Genomic DNA, 16,853 nt, shown 5'->3' on the forward strand with positions numbered 1-16,853 from the left:
ATCTCTCTGTGGCAGGAGCAGCTGCAGGGAGGATGGGGCTGCTCCGCTGCTTCCATCGCCTGCCAAGCCCGGCAGCTCTTCATCCTCCCTGGAGAACCCTGCCTTACGGGGCAGGGAAGAGAACCAGCCACTTCATTTCCTGCCCCTAACCCTTTTAGATCACCAAAAATCCTCCTGTTTGGGATGCTGTCGGCACCGTGCTTGTGACCCCCCCCACAGGGCTGGGTTATTCCTGGGTGTCCCGGCAGTGGGTTGGATGCAGGGATGACTGGGGCTCATTCTCATGGTATTGGCTTCTTCAGGGGCTCCTTGTTGGCACCATGGTTGCTGCTGCCAGGTGGGATTTTCCCCTGGATCCGGGGAGGTCTGAGCAGCAGGCACACCCCTCCCACTCCCCAGTTTCCAGTGGGGTCCCAGAGCTGTACCCAGTGAGGATGGCCCCGTCAAATGTTCCAGCCAAGTGATGGGGAGGGGAGAAAAGGATGGGATTTAAAAGATAAAAGACAAGCAAAAGAAACCTAAAGGATAGGCTGGGAGAAGGCTTCTGGTGGTTTGGGTGGTTCATGAGGGGCTTTGTGGGCTTGAGAGATTTGGGATTTGGGGGTTCCCTGCCAGTTCTTCCTGCAGGGCCATCCCTAAAGGCACCATGCTGTGTGTTAGTACCTGACCCAGGGACTTTGAGTACCCAAGATGTTTTCTCCCATGGAAAATGCCAAAGTCCTGTTGCTGGAGGCTCTCCCATACTTTTGGGGGAAATCACTGCCTGTAAACTGGGACTGACTGAGCCGAGGGACACATGTGGGGACTGATGCAGGGGGCTGAGTGCTGGACAGGGTGGGACCCTTCCACCCTAACCAAACACCCAAAAATCAGACTTACCCCCTCCTCCCCATGCCAAGATAGCCTCTCATCCTGGGCAAACACCTCCTCTAACCCTCCACACTCTCTGTGCCTGCAGGGTCGCAGGGGACTGGGGTCCATTTTCGTCTGGGCATCGGGGAACGGCGGCAGAGAGGGCGATTACTGCTCCTGTGATGGCTACACCAACAGCATCTACACCATCTCCATCAGCAGCACCACCGAGAATGGCTACAAGCCCTGGTACCTGGAGGAGTGTGCCTCCACCCTCGCCACCACCTACAGCAGCGGGGCGTTCTATGAGCGGAAAATTGTGAGTTTTACTCCAACATCGAGTGGGGCAGCACCCCCTGGGTGTTTTCTGTACAGCTGGGCTGTGGGTGATGGCGTTGTTGGAAGAGCTAGGCTTTGTCCTTAGCTCTGCAGTGGGTTTTGCTCTGGTTTTTGCTCGGGGATGTAGTGTTTTTCCTGGTAAATGGGTGAAAGGGCTGGAGGTTTGTAAAAATACCTGTGTAAATATTTACCTGTTCCCCAAAGTACTTGCTCATTGTATCTTGTTTTGTTTGTTTTTTTAAAAAAGTGAATTTTGAGGATTTTTAGCCTGAGAGAGAAAAAAGGTTGAGGATGGAGACATTTAACAGGGGTGTGGCAGCCCCAAACTGGGAGCTGAGACTTTCTGGAGCCAAGGAACTCCCTGAAAATGTGTGCACATGTGGATCAGTGCAGTTTTCCCTATCATCCAGGCTGTATTTGCCCTGTCCCAACAGCTGCAGTGGCCTGGTCACACCATGGCTCATTGTTACTGACACCTCTGTGCATCATCTGAACCTTGGGAAGTAAAACATCTCTCACCAACACAGCATCTTACCCACACCTTACTGAGTGGGGAGTTTTCATTTTCATGGCATTGCAGAAGTGTTTGCATGGCTGAGGCCAGCCCCAGTCCAGCGCTACTGGAGCACTGTTGGGCAAGAACCCAAAGCAGCTTCCCATCCAGAAATCACCAAATTAACTCAAAGCTTAGGAGACTTTTAAAATTAGAAAAAGCATCTTTTGGCCTCTCACCTCCTGCCCAAGTTTCTGGTACCCAAACATCGTGCTCTGTCTTCAAACAAAAAAGCTGGAAATGGTGCTTTTTTTCCCTTTATGCAAATGGAAATTCTTGTCCAAGACCAGGAGCTGGAGGCTTTAAAGAAAGTGTTTAATATGGCCCAGCTCAGTATGCATCCCTTCATGTGTACCCACATCAGCTCACACTGCTCCATCCACCTTTTCCTCCAGCTGATCCACAGCCAAATGGATTTTTTTTTCCCTTTCAAATAGTTTTTGCACCTTTGAGCAAAGGCATACAAAGTAGAGGGGTGTTTTCTCATGCACCAGATGTATCTGCAGCCCATTTTTGGGGCTCTGTGCCCCCCGATGGCATTGGAGTCTTGGCAGGGGTTGGGTACCAGCAGGCTCATCTCCTCTCTGGCAGCATCCCAAGCAAATCTGGGGTGCAAATGGGGTAGGGCCCATGCTGGGAGCACTCTGGGTGCTGCAGCTCCTCTCTCCACAGGTCACCACGGATCTCCGGCACCGCTGCACTGACGGCCACACCGGCACCTCCGTGTCTGCCCCGATGGTCGCGGGCATCATCGCCTTGGCTTTGGAGGCAAAGTAAGTGTAACCTCATCAGGAGAAATGTTCCCACATTTAGCATCTGGTGAGCAAAACCTGAAAGAAACGAGGCAGTTTTGTTTCCTCTGGAGTGACCAAAATGACACGAAGTTATTTTAAATCGCTCCTTTCTGGCAGTGTTGTTGTTTTGAATGTGATCTTCCCACAGGTGTTTTATTGATCTAATTCTTCACTTGTTGCCATCTGTTGAAAAGTTTGGGGCTGGTGACATCAGTCAGGCTTTTCAGTAGGTGCATTGAAAGCACTGACAGCCAGCTCCAGTGGGAGTTTTATAAATACTTCCTGGGAAAAGAAAAAGTCAGAAAACATCACAGACATTGGGAAATGTGAGCAAAAGTGATGTTTTTCAGCAAGTGTTGCATTTCTGGGGGAAAAGGACTACTTTTTCACAATGTCAAAAACTCACAGAACTTGTCAGCAACACACACACCCCTGGTTCAAACGAGCTGCTCTTTTCCTCTTGTCCCCATCCCAATCCTGGTTCCATCATGGTCCCCCAGCCCAGGAACAGCCCTTGGGCATCCCTGTGTTGCTTCATGGAGTGGCTTCTCATGAGCTTATTATTATTTTTATGGAGTGGAAATAAAATGAAGGCTGGGAATAAGAATAAGCCTCAGGGCAGCACTGCACTCTCATCCAGGGATGGTGATTGTGGCTCCATTCCTCCTCCTCTGGTTTAATCCCAACACCCAGGTCGGGCGAGAGCATTTCCGGAGACGCCATTTTCATTATAAATATATTAAAAGCTTTAGATGTAATTTTTGAATTGTTTAGCTGAGGCATAAACCGCAACATTAACTACCAGAGCTTGGTGCTCAGGCATTCCATTATGGCAAGCGAGAATAAATTGAATTTCTTTCTTTAAATGTTGCTCAAGAGCAATATAAATCCCTGCTCGAGATGCTGAGCAACTGACTGTAAGTAAAGCAGGGAAAATTCTCCAGCAATATCCCTGAGCTGGGGTCATGAGGGGGCTCAGAAGCACAGAGCACTCAGTGTCCAGCACTCTGAACACAAAAACACAGTCTGGGGAGGTTGACACAATTTGGGTTTAATTTTTTTGTTTAATGAACAACCCAGGTTTTATTTCCAGCAATTTTTTGCTGTTATTCCTATAAAGGGAATGTTTGCTCAGCATTGTGGATCAGCAAGCTGCTGAGCCCACTATCCTGCCTCAGGATGTGCTTTGCTCTCTGTCTCCTACAAAAAAATGGGGAATACCTTCCTGATTTGCCTCATTTCTACCCTAGAGCCTGAGAGCTAAATGGCCTTATCCAGGAGCAAATCCTGCAATTCCATGAGCATGTGGCATCCCTTCCTGGGGCACAACACCCTGCTGGGACACCTTAAGTGCTGGCAGGGTGTCAGCATTTAAATCATCAATTTCTGCTTTTTTTTAGGCAGGAAAGAGGGGTGTTTGGTGTGGTTTTTGTTTGTTTTCTTTTCCTGTGGGGTACCTGCTGCTGCTGGGAGGACAGGGAACAGCAGAGCCACCCCATGAGCCACGTGTCATTGCAGCCCCCTGCTCACCTGGAGGGATGTCCAGCATCTGCTGGTCAAAACCTCGCGGCCAGGGCACCTGCGAGCGCCCGACTGGAAAACCAACGGAGCGGGGCATAAAGGTGAGAGGCCGTGGGGATGGCAGGGCAAGAACAGCCAAACAAGGGAAAATAAAGGTCTCCAGAGCTTCACTTATGGCGACAATGCACCATGGGTGGCCACTGTCAGGTTCACTGAGGGTTCCTACCTTCAGGCTGTTAAGTGGAGGGAGGAGAGGGCAGTAATTCATGGGGCGAGATGCTTGGAACTCTTACTTGGTGGGGATTTGGAAAACTTGTTTGCTGGAGACTCTCTTTTGAGCTTCAGAATTTCTTGCTACTTTCCTTGGACTGCTCCCAGCAATGGGTTTTCAGGGTGCCAGTGTGGATTTGGGGTGTAACTTGGCCAGGGTGGTGAGCTCCATGTTCCGAAACACTTCATATCCCAACGGGGTCAACTCCACACCTTCCCTGACTGTTGGAGGATGCTCCACCAAGCACTGAGGAGGAGCTCCTGATCCCTGCTGGGAAAGCTGAGGGTTTCTGAGTCTTCTCTCTTTCCAGTTAGCCATCTATATGGTTTTGGGCTGGTGGATGCTGATGCTATTGTGGTGGAAGCCAAGAAGTGGAAGATGGTTCCTCCCCAGCACATCTGTGTGGGAAGTCTGGACAGGGTGCCCAAGTGAGTGTTGTGGGGTCTGTGTCTGTGGCTTGGTGAAGTGCAGGTCCCATCAGGGCTCTCCAGGGCCAGCTTTGACAGTGGGTGATTTTTTTCCCCTTTTGCAAGATTTTGCTTCCCAGACAAGTGATTAATGGGGAGTTTTTGAGGGCTGACAGAGAGAGACCAAACCCACCTTGCCTGCTGGGTCCTACGTGAGCAGTGATGTGTTGGTGTCTCCACCCTTACACTGAACACGTTGTCTTGATGGAAGACACCAAAAACTGGTGATTTGTTGCAAAGTTTACCAAATTTCCAGTGTCTTGGTTCTCTTTGAATTTGGCTTCAGGTTCAATCCAGCTCAGATTCACATCTCACCCTTGGTAGGTCAGTCCCTCCTAGGTGAAGAGTGGGATCACTGACCAAGTGGACACTCCTCATTTACCAACTCCTGGCTGTAGAGCAAGAGAGTTGTTAATCAGCAAAGTCTTTTAGAGACTTGCATATGCAAAACAGGAATGAGTGCAGAGCCAAGTGTGTTCATGAAGCTATTTATCTGATACAGACACTAATTACAGCCCAAAGAGGAGCGCTGCACTCGTAATTATAATAAAGCAGCGCCCTTGCAGCCCATAAGGCATAGATCTTCGAAGCACTTCAAACTCATCTTGTTACCATCCAGCAATTCAGCAAATTCCCCTGCTAGGACACTGGGAATTGCAGTGGCAGATAAGATAATTTTTGCTGTGAAGCAGCAGGAGACCAGGTTCAGATCTAACAGGGCATCCATGCCTGGGAGCCTGGGGCACTCTGTCCCCATCCTGAAGCCGTGCCCTGTCCCTGGCAGGTACATCCGAGCTGACCACGTGCTGCGTGCCAGCACCCTGAGCAGTGCCTGCGCCGAGCAGCGGGACCAGCACGTGCTGTACCTGGAGCACGTCGTGGTGCGGCTCAGCATCGCCCACCCACGCCGGGGGGACCTCCAGATCAGCCTCATCTCCCCTGCCGGGACACGGTCACAGCTCCTCGCCAGGAGGTGAGAGCAGCCAGAGCCAGGGCACGGCTGGGCTGGGCAGCATCCTCCTTTAGGGGGTTGCTGTAAGTTTCCTTGGGTTTTAGGGGGAAGTGGGAGGAATGTGCAGGTTTCAGCTGCAGGAGAGCTTGGTGCAAGGGAGCGTGCATGCAAGGATCCCTAAAATCCTCAGTTGCCTATCTACCTTTTCTGATAAAATACAACATTCAAAGTCACATCTCTTGGAGCATGGCATTACCGTTGCAGGGTGTTTGACCACTCCAATGAAGGCTTCAAGGGCTGGGAGTTCATGACTGTCCACTGCTGGGGGGAGCGGGCGGCGGGGGAGTGGACCCTGGAGATCCACGACACACCATCCCAAGTGCGCAACCCTGCTGTGCAAGGTAAGGATCCCCCAGAGCCCACCAGTCTCTCTTGCTCCCAAAACCCTTTGTAGGCTGCTTCGCTTGGCTATAAATTTATATAAATTGTATAAATTTATATAAATTATATAAATTATAAATTTGGAGTTTAACAGACTCCAACAAAATCTGTATTGCCCAGATTTTCAAAAATGGGAATGAAATGTCAGCTCTGAATGCAGGAGGCTGCAGGTCTGGCTGAGCTGGAAGTTGGTTTTCTCGCAGCAGCAACAGTATACTGGCTGCACCCAAGAGCCAGGTTTCCAAAATTAAACTGTAATGAGTCAAAATGAGGAAACCCAAGAGCTGTAATTGTTGTTTGTTTGTTTTGCTTCACTGCTGGGACATCTGGCATGTGGGCTGGTTGTGCAACGGCGCAAGGGGACGATGCCCCTCGGGCTGCAGACGGATGGACATCCTCCCTAGACTGCCACCATGCTGGTGGGGGGTGGCCAGGCTCAGCCTGACCCCCTGCATGTCCCAAACTCTGCTGTGTCCCCTCCTCCCCAGCTTGGCTCCCTGACCCCCTCCCAGCACAGGAGCCGTGTGGGCAGGATCCGGCCCCGCCGGGAAGCAGCAGCCGCCTCGCTGGCTGGGGGCAGCGGGATGTGAAGCATCCTGCCTGGGGCTGGCGTGTGTTGTGGGGGTGTTAAATCCACACAATCACTGATAGGAAGCCAGGAGAATATTAAAAATTTCTCCCACGCTACTTTCTGGCGGGAGGTGCACGTGGGGGTGCGTTGCACAGAAAGCGTTTCTGTTTGCTGCCTTCACCCCAAATCTTTTGAACTCAGAGAGCAGCAGCAAAGCGCCCACAGAGCTGCTTTTGCCCCCTGGTATTTACAGTTTGTGGTGGGCGTTTCTGAGCCCCTCACAGGTATCAGGACTTGGCAAAACAAAATGAGAATGAGTGCATTAAGTCATCCCCTCAAAAAGTGTGCTGGGTTTGAAGCAGAGAGGGCACAGCAAGAGAAAAAAGAGGGAACATGCTCCCAGCTCGTAGCAGAAATGGGTATTAAATGTTAATTTAATATCACTAAATTGGTTAATTTAATATCAATTAAATACTATGAGTGTCATGTTGCTGCTACTGCTGCACCCCCAGATCAGTCCAGTTCAGCCTGGGCTTTTCTCACGCAGGATATTTTAGATTTAAAGCAAATTCAATTCTTTTGACAAAGGCGCTTCCCCAGCTGATACTTCCAGGGCTTGACCCTTCTCAGGCTCCACACCAGCACTGCTCTGTGCAGCAGGTGTGTCCTCTCATGCCTTTGGGAGAGCCAGGAGATTTGGGTATTGCAAATTTTAAGCCCTTCCTGGAAACACAGGGATTAGTAGTTAAAGCTGAGCACGCTGCAGGCATGAAGTGACTCGCATTGATGGGGAATTGGAAGAAAAACAGTGTTTGGAAAGAAGCAGCAGCATTTTTGGACTGTCCCCAAAGCCATGTGGCTCGTGAAGGGTTTTGGTGTGGGTGTGATGCCTTGGGAGGGGGGGTCTCACCAGGTCCACTACAGTGTTTTGGGGGATGCTGAGCTCAGACCTCTGTTGTGTCAGGCAAAGAGATGGCTGGAGCAACAGCAGCAAGAAATAATCCAGTGTGTGCCGGGTGGCTTTTGTCAGACAGAAATAATCCTCTATTGTGGAGCTTTTAAAATTACTGGTTTTCTGCAGTGTTGGACTCAGAGACTGTGGTGATGCTGCGGTTCCTCAGATGAGTTATGGAATTAAAAATCCCTTGTAAGTGGCTTAAACAGCTGCATTTGTGTGGGCTGGAAGCTCAGGGGCTCATGAACATTTCTGGGTGTTCACTGTTTGCTTCTGCATTGCTGTGCCAGCGGTGACACCCTGATGGTCCAGTCCATCCTCCTCCCACTTCCCCCAAAGCTGGATCCCCCAGAGATGGGCGAGACAGGGAGCAGGATGGCTGAGGTTGTGTCTGCCCCACAGGGAAGCTGAAGGAGTGGAGCCTCATCTTCTACGGGACAGGAGAGCACCCCTACAGTGCACTGAGTGTGCCCCAGTCCCGGGGGAGGTCACTGGAAGTGCCAGCATCGGAGATGGAGCCATCGAGAGCTGCCTTCCTGCAGAGCCAGGTGGAGGTGGCGGAAGAGGAGGAGGAGTACGCGGGTAAGCGCTGCCTGAGCTGCCACGCTGCTCCCCCCAGGAAAATGAAATCCTGATAAAAACTGGGGGAGCCACGAGGTCTGATCCTGCCTGGGGCTGAGACAGGCTGGGAGGAGCAGTGCCTGTGGCCAGCATGGGGCAGCAGGATGGTGAAATTAGAAGGTAGGAAATGCCCCGTCCCAGCCACAAATTGGTGGTGCAGCTGTCTGAGGGGTAAAAAAAGCTCCACCTTTCCTCCTCCAGCATGGGCAGGGGTGGGTGTCTCTGCTGCTCCCTGAGGAGCAAGTCCCTCTTTCAAAGCTGCTGTTGCACCAGAGCACAGCTGGGTGGGATTCATTCTGGGAAGGATGAGCTGCAGGAAAGACAAGCACTCAAAGCCATGCAGCTCTATAGGATAGATAGGATAAAATTTAAAATATAATAGATATAGGATATAGAATAAGATGGGGGAAGAGTCCAGGTGTCCATTGGTCCAGGGAGGGATGTATTCAGGGCATCCTGGCAGTGGTGCCTGGAGGGTGCTCAGCTTCTCCCACACTGAGCTGGTCTCTCCCTCCTCAGGTCCGTGCCACCCTGAGTGTGGTGACCAGGGCTGCGATGGCCCCAACGCCGACCAGTGCTTGAACTGCATCCACTACAGCCTGGGCAGCGTGAAAACTGGCAGGTGAGGGGTGGTGGGGTGTCCCCATGGGGTCCCTGGGTGACAGCAACACCTTTCCTCAGGTCTCACAGCTTAGAGTGGGTGACAGATGTTTACATAAAAAAGAAGTGTATGAGAAATTACATGGGTGGAGCAGGGCAGGAGGTGTGAGGATCTCTGTCCTGAATTAGGGTACAGTGGGGTGGAGAACATGGAGCTGGAGAGCCCTTGAGGATCTTGGCCACACAATTATGTTGGGGAAGAAGCTTTGGCTTCACCAGCTGGGGTCACCCACACCCAAGGGACAGCCAGTTGAGCTGCCAAGTCACTTCAGGAATTGGGGTTTCCACTCCTCAGTCTCTTGGGATGGCACAGGGAGATTTTACCTACAGCTGGGACAAGAGAGTTCCCATCTCCAAATTAGACCTGTGACTTCCAAGATGCTGTAAATCACAAGAATAAGAAGTAAACAAGGTCAAATTGCTGCCAAGGCTGGGGGACGCTGTGGGTGAGGGGACAGTGGCGGGTGCCCGAGGCGGGAGGTGACCGGTGCTGGCACCAAAGCCGGTTCCCTCCCCAGGATGTGCGTGAGCTCGTGCCCTGCTGGGTTTTTCGGTGACAACGGCGCCCGGAGGTGCCGGCGGTGCCACAAGGGCTGCGAGCGCTGCGTCGGGAGGGGACCGAGCCAGTGCACGGCCTGCAAGAGGAACCTCTACCACCACCCCGAGATGGGCACCTGTGTGCTGCTGTGCCCGCCCGGGTTCTACGCCGAGGAACGTAAGGATGGTTATCACTTGCAAGTTGCAGCACGTGGATGTGCAGGGGTTGCTTCTATTTTAAGTGCTATGGGTGGAGAACACACCTTGATTCTCGAGTATTGGCTTTGAATTTCCCTCTTGACACACTTTGCATGGTGAAGGGAGGAGGGAAACCTCTGGGTGTTCAGAGGGTGGTGCAGAGCAGAGGTGCTCAACTCAAAGCTCTTAATTAGAAGACTGTAATTAATGACCCTGGCTGCTTGCAAAGCATATTTTTTTTTAGCAAGCAGTGACAGATAAGGTCACCTGCAATAGCAAGGATCTTTTGGGAGGAATGTGCCTTTCCACCCTGGGGAGCTGGTGCTGGGGTGCAGTGGGGCTTTGCGGCTCTGACTGCTGCTTGCAAATCACTGTCCGGATTTTATTCTCCCTGCATTGCTTTGTTTTTTGAAAGGTCAGAAACGCTGTCTGAAATGTCATCAAAGCTGTAAAAAATGTGTTGGCGAAGCAGACAAATGTACAGCATGCAAAGAGGGATTCAGGTAAAACATCAGCATGGGAGGAGTTGATACCTGCAGCACTCATACCTGTGGTTTAAATTTGGGGAAACCGATGGGAAATTAGAGTGAATTAAGTTCAAGACTAGAGATTCTGCTTCCACAGTGTTATAGCTGTGGTGCAGTGTGCCTAGACCTAGGAGGTCTAGGGATTTAAAGGTGGCGGTTAGTGTCCCTTTCTTAGCTGAAAATCATGATTTAAATTTAATTTCATTTTTCCCAGCTCTTTCCAGGGTGGTGGGTAAGTGCTGCGTAGAGCTGGTACCAGCCTGAGCTGTTCCAGGCAGGCTGAGAATCCCCCCTGCAAAGGCAGAAACCCTTCCCTCAGAGTCATCCATGCTGAAAATTTTATTTGGTGTACCTGTTGAGTGGGGCTAGTACAGGACTGATTTTCCAGCACTGCAGGTGCAGGCAGAGCCCTCTGAGGACCACTGGGTGCCACTGCTGCTGGCCCCACAACATCTGCAGGACACAGAGCCCAGTGTCAGCTCTAGGGAGAAGCTGTTTTCCATTCCCAATTGCTCAGGGAAGTACAATCCCACAGCAGTCTGCAGTGCTCAGGCACTGTAAGTGAGTCAGAGCCACGGTGTAGCAGTGGGGCTCTCTCAGACAAAGAAATTCCCGCTGCCAAAAGATTATCTACTCCCTCAGAAAAGCACAAGTGGAGGCACTTGTCAGACATAATCCACACGGTGCTTGTTTTTTATTGTCCAATATCCTTTTAAGCCGGGACTTCAAATCATCCCTGCCACGGCGAAGCAGCACCGGCCCGGCCGCGGCGCTGAACCAATTTCCTTTTATTCTGGGGAGCCTCAGTGGTGCAAAAGGTCTTCAGGAGAGCCTGGCTGCCTGCCCATGGGAAAAAAAATAATTTTATTTCCTCCTGGATACTTAATTAAGGAGCCTGCAGCTGTCCCTTTGGTCCAGGCAGGATTTAACTTCTTCTAAGACGCTGGCTGATTTTCCAACACCTTCTGTGCTACAGGCTGAGAGTGCCGTAGGACACTGGGAGATGAGGAGATGGGAATGGGCTGTGTTGAGTCCTCATATCCCACAGCTTTGGGTGCAAATGTTCTCTGCTTTCCTGGCAGCCTGGCAGGGGAGAGCTGTGTGCCGGAGTGCCAGCCTGCCATGTACCTGAGCCGGGAACCGCGGCGGTGCGAGACCTGCCCCGCCAGCACAGGTATGGCCTTGGCCCCACAGCATCCCATGCAAAACCCCAAACCCCTCCTGCATCAGATGCCACTCCCCACTGTACCCACCCTGAGCCGAGGCAGAGTGTGCTGGGGGAATGCAATCCCAAGTCTCCAGCACGTCCTGTGAGGTATATGTTCATGCTGGAAAGGTTTTTAGGGGAGTTTTTACATTTTTATTAGAGCCATTTTTTATTTCTCGATCTCCCCGAAGCCAGGTGCTTTAGTTTAATAAGGTTGCGGGGGAGGCTGTAAAACCCTCTTGGAGTGATGGAAGGTGGCTTTGCAGCGGATAAAAATGTCAGGCAGCTGAGGTGTGTTATCCCATATTATCCCAGCCACCCCACAGTGCCGGGCTGGCCACTCCCGCTTCCCCCAGCTGCCTCAAGTTGCTCAGCATTCCCTTTAAATCCTGTCTTCCTTGCTTCCTGCAAGTCTAATTATTTTCCATTGTTAATGTTTGTGCCTGCCCTCAAAATCATCATAGATTTGATGATAATATGATCTCTAGACAATCCATGTTCAGTGGCATGAACCTCTTCTATCATACATGGGCAATTGCCTCGGTCTAAATCCAAAATATTTATTGATCTTGTTGGCAAGCCTGGAAGGGAATGGGCTCTTATTCCCTGAAGAAAATTATTTCCCTTCTAATTCTTATTCCAGTCAGTGTGAACGTACTCCACCACAATTATTTTTCCAGCCTTTTCTCGTCTCCTTTTCCTGTATAGCCATTTCTCAGGCTTGGTGTGTGGAAGCCCTTTAATGATACCACCTCCATCACTGAGCTTTGCTGTCCAGCCACAACACACAGACATCAGAGTGGGGCTCTCTGCTTTCCCAGCTCCTCTCTGGAGCACTTTCCTCCTTCAGTTCCTCCTTGGCCCAGTTCAGCATCTTCTTTTCCATCCTGGGGAAATCCAAACCGGTGCATGCTTGGGAGTGGTGGCTGATGGTCCAGAGGGGATGTGCTGGTCTTCACTGAGCCCTGGTAGCCAGCTTTTGGCTCTGCAGAAGAACAGACACTGGGTCCCAGCTGAAATTTTTGGGATGGAAGCTGAGTTTTTGGGGTGGGAGCACATGCATGGGACCCTGTGGCACAACAAGCATCTCGTTCATGAGCAAGACAAAGCCAAGCTGGTGTCCCCATCCCATGAAGGGCTGTGGCCATGCTTGTACTGTCTCCAAAACCACCCAGGTGCCATTTTTACCCTTGTCCCTGTCCCCACAGGGCCAGGTGAGGACGACTGCACCCCCTGCACTCCCGAGGGCTCTGCACCCCACTGGCGCTGTGTCCCTGCCTGCCGTGACGGTTTCTACCCCGCCGACAGCCACGGGCTGCCCAACAAAGTCTGCAAGAGGTACAGAACCACCAGAGCAAAGCCAGGGCTGGTGGGGAGCACTGCCAGCCATGACAGGATAATGCTGGAAACAGCTCACAGCTTGATGAAAATGAAAATAGGGATGAGGGAGCCAGGGCAGCTGTGGGGCTGGACCCCACACGGCCCTGCCCTGTGGGTTTCAGAGCAGTGAAGCCGCACGCACCCCCACCAGAGCCAGCCAAGGTGTCTTAGGGCTACAGTGGAAGGGGCTCAGCCTCAGCCCTGGGCTCTCTGGGGGAGGTGTGGGAGGAACAGCAATGTTTAGGTAAATAGCCCAGCTTTCAATTAAACCTGCTCTGTTTGCCCCGTGGCCATGTTGGAGGAGTGCTCCCCTCTCCTCAGCCCAGCACGGAGCTGACTGCGGGAGACAGGGAGATGCCGGGAGGCAACAATTTGCTCCCACTCTCTCCGGAGCTCTGCGCTTTAAGTGGGGAGTGGGAGTGGATTCAGCCTCATGAAAACAAACACGAAAGGCAAGGATTAAAGCTGATTTGGGAACACACAACGCCATCCCTGCCTGCTGGGGTTTCACTCACCTGCACTGTTTCTTCGGCAGGGAGGAACAAGGGACCAGCATCCCTTCCCAGGGATTTCAGGCACAGTCCCCAGGCAGGAAGCACAGTGCTGGGCTCTTTACTCTGAGCAAATGGATGGGACCAGCACAGATTCCCTTTGCAGCTCTTTTTCTAGCTGCAAAGGGAAGCTCTTTTTTCTAGCTGGGATGGCTGGGAGGTGAGATGCATGTCCCACTGAATCTTCCCAGAAGGAAGAGCTTTTGGGATGTCACCAGCTGTCACTGGCCATTGAGCTGGCCTCACCAAACCCAGGGCTTCAATAACGTTTCAGCTTCAAATTTGCCATTTTCCACATCCTCTGGTTTGGTCTGGCTGTCACAGTGCCAGCAGATGTCTTTTGGCTGATGGCCCACTGAGGGTGGCCTGACCAGGGTGCTGGTGCTGGCTCAGGCCACAGCAAGGTCTCTGTCCCCAGGTGTGATGACCACTGTTCAGCCTGTGAGGGCTCCAGTGGAAACTGCCTCAGGTGTAAGGATGGCTACAGCCTCCTCGGTGGCTCCTGTGTGACAAATGAAACCTGTACCAACGGTAAGTGGCAGAACTGCTGGCACAGTAGTGCTCTCCTGGTAGCAAAAATGAGAGGTTTGGGGGATTCCCTTAACCATTTAAAGCTAAAAGTGCTGGAGCTCCTGGGCTTGCTGGGGCATGGCTGCAGTGGGCTGGGCTTGGGCTGTGGGGGGCAGGTGGTTCACCTGGCATTGCTTCTGGATACCTGCCTATTGCTCAAACACATCCAAGCATTTGTATTTTGTTATAGTTTAGTCTTGGGGCTAATTCTCCCACTCACTGCAAAGCTCTTTTATTCCTTCATTAAAACCATGTGAAAGATGCCCTTAAAAAGTGACTCCTTTTCAATTCTGTCTCCCCCAACACTGGCACAGTTGCTGTGCCTGTTACATGCAATGTTTGTTTATTTAAAATGTTAATCTGCTCTCATTTTCTCTTGTTCCTCACCCTGGCCTCCCAGCTGACAAGACTTTCTGTGAGATGGTGAAATCAAACAAGCTCTGTGAAAAGAAGCTGTTTGTGCAGTTCTGCTGTCAGACGTGTCTTATGGCCGGGTAAAGTTCAGCGGCTGCATCCATCCAGGACTTCCACTGACTGCCAGCCCAGTTTTGCCAAATGTTTAGGACAAAAGTTTATTTTTTCAGCTTTGGGAGAGTTTACATGGTGCTGTCAAGCATTTGCTCGTAAGTTTGATAGCTTTAATATCACTGTCGGCGCGTTTCTATAGCAATATGTTAAGCAGAGATTGGAGCGTACCCTGAGTGATCAAGGCCTGGAAGCAGCAGACAAGTGGTGATATTAACACTCTCAAACACTCCTGGTGAGCAGGGACCAATGCATGATCCATGTACACACGCTTGGTTCTTCGCAGAAATCCTACTGATCCGCCCGCTCCGAGCAGCCGGCGGGAGCCCTCACCACAAGGGATGCAGGACTTCACACACCTGCGAGGAAAGAGCCAGTTCTGGCTCATTTTTGGTGCCCTTTTGTGCCAGGTGCCAGCTGATCTAAACCTGCATTGCCAGCGCCGTGCTCTGTACATAGGTCAAACGATGAACCAGGCGGCTCCGGAGCGGGGCCCCACAGCCCGCTCCGGCACTCCTGTTCGGATTCGCTCGGTCACTGCTTCCCTCTGGCCGTGGCAATAACTGGAGGTTTGAGGACCAAAGCCAGAGCTGCCCCCCGTGGCTCTGCAGGTGTGTCAGCCCAGCAGGGCTTTGCCCTGCAGGTAACTGCAGCCAGGCAAAACCCGTGTGCCTACAAGGAGTTGTAGGGTTTTGGCAGGGGCGGGGGGTTTGTCCACACAGACCAGCATTACCACGAAATGTATTTCCCTCCTGGAACTGCTTGTACATTGCTGATTAAGTCAGTTCTGGAACAAGCTAAATCCTTCCTCTAAACGAGATGTTGTCCCAATTAATCTTTCTTGGCATTTTGCGTTACGATCCTCCCCCTGTTTTGCTGGGTACACCCCTCTCTCTCTCACAAAATCCTCCTGTTCATGGCAGTGATTTTTCTTGGGCATCTATTTCCCAAATGAGACATTCCAGGGATCCAGCCAGGAAACTTAATTCTACAAAACCCTTCCCCAAACAAACCTTTTCATGCTCTATCTTAATAGTAAGTCATGTGGTGTTTATATAATTGTGTTTAAAATATCCTTGGCTATGTTGTTTTACAGATTTTTAAAAAATAACTTATACAATCCTTGGGTTTTTTCTCCGTGGACTATTTTTTATATGGGAGTGGGGTATCTTTTTGTGTTTTATTCCTTCTCCTTTTCTCCTCTCTGACCCTGCAAAGCCACTCTTTGCACCAGACGTATGTAAACACTCTTTCCTACGCTGCATGTTCTGATTTTCATTGTTAATAGTTTTAATGAGTTAAACCTTTTGCCAGTGAAATTCCCAGTACAAATTGTCACCAGTTCCACACAGAGCTGGGATAATCCCTGCTTGGTTTCGGCTGCAACGACACCTGCCCTGCCTGGGCTTGCCCACAAGAGCTCACCTCAGCCAGGTGAGGAGGTGAAAGCCACACTGTCTCCAGCCCTAACCTGCCTGGACCAAATCCAAGGAAAGATGAAGCTTTGGTGAACTGATCTTTAAGTTAATAAACTATTGATCTCCCCTGACAAATGGATCTGTGCTTTTTCCAAATTCATGCAGCCCTGACTGGAGACACTGCACATCCTTACTTTGCTGGACAAAGCAGCTCCTCCTGCTCAGCTCAGAGCACTTGTGGGAGAAATGCTCAGGAACAGATGAGCTGCATCTGAAAAAACCTCACTATTGTTGTAAAGGTCTTTTTACCTCCAGACAAAACTCAGATTCTGAATACCTGCCCTGTGCCAGGCTGGGCTGGTGCACCCAGGGCGATCTTACTGTGGTTTGTGGCTGTGCTGGGGCACGGGTGGGTGTATTCTCCAGTGTGGGGGATCCTGGCTGGCAGAAGGGCTTGCTCCCCTTTCCCACTCACACAAGGAGCGTCCTGAGCCCTCCAGTTCCCAACTGTTCCCAGCAGCTGGGAACCACAGGGCCACTGTTCCTTGTTGGCTGTCTGCGAAAGAGAGGAGCCGCTGGTGTGGTTGGGGAAGGGAGGGAACTGTGGAACCCTTTGTTTGTCGTGTTGGTTTTGCAACAGCCATGGGCCAAGTGCCCAGGGTAGTGCCTGGATATCTGGAACTGAGCTTTTTAAGTGGGGGAAAAAAGAAAAGAATGGAGCCTTCCCACAAGGGAAGATGCTTTCTCAGAGATGTGCAGCTGTGGATTCCTGCATTTTGTTGGTCTTCACAATCATCAGATGATGAATATGAATTAATCACATACAATGATTCCTTCTCTTGCTGCAGGATTTCTCTTTCAGTCTCAGGCCAAACCAGAGGTCAGAACTGGAGTGACACACTCCTGGCTTCTGCCCCTTTGGTTGGAAAATACCAAACTTCAT

The 16,853-nt window shown here is 51.2% G+C and overlaps 1 protein-coding gene across 1 annotated transcript in view; it reads left to right on the plus strand.

Annotated features, from left to right (window-relative positions):
• PCSK6 (proprotein convertase subtilisin/kexin type 6) overlaps positions 1–16,534 on the plus strand; it is a 34,749-nt gene extending 18,215 nt beyond the window's left edge. The window contains exons 8-21 of the mRNA XM_058847029.1: positions 959–1,171; positions 2,417–2,517; positions 4,057–4,160; positions 4,641–4,758; positions 5,582–5,770; positions 6,014–6,150; positions 8,119–8,298; positions 8,857–8,959; positions 9,516–9,712; positions 10,148–10,235; positions 11,342–11,433; positions 12,675–12,804; positions 13,816–13,928; positions 14,368–16,534. Of these exons, the coding sequence (XP_058703012.1) occupies positions 959–1,171; positions 2,417–2,517; positions 4,057–4,160; positions 4,641–4,758; positions 5,582–5,770; positions 6,014–6,150; positions 8,119–8,298; positions 8,857–8,959; positions 9,516–9,712; positions 10,148–10,235; positions 11,342–11,433; positions 12,675–12,804; positions 13,816–13,928; positions 14,368–14,465 (1,863 nt within the window). The 3' untranslated portion in view covers positions 14,466–16,534. The remainder of the gene's footprint in view (positions 1–958; positions 1,172–2,416; positions 2,518–4,056; positions 4,161–4,640; positions 4,759–5,581; positions 5,771–6,013; positions 6,151–8,118; positions 8,299–8,856; positions 8,960–9,515; positions 9,713–10,147; positions 10,236–11,341; positions 11,434–12,674; positions 12,805–13,815; positions 13,929–14,367) is intronic.
• Positions 16,535–16,853: the final 319 nt, after the last annotated feature.

Source organism: Poecile atricapillus, chromosome 11 (assembly GCF_030490865.1).
Source record: "Poecile atricapillus isolate bPoeAtr1 chromosome 11, bPoeAtr1.hap1, whole genome shotgun sequence".
NCBI lineage: Eukaryota > Metazoa > Chordata > Aves > Passeriformes > Paridae > Poecile > Poecile atricapillus.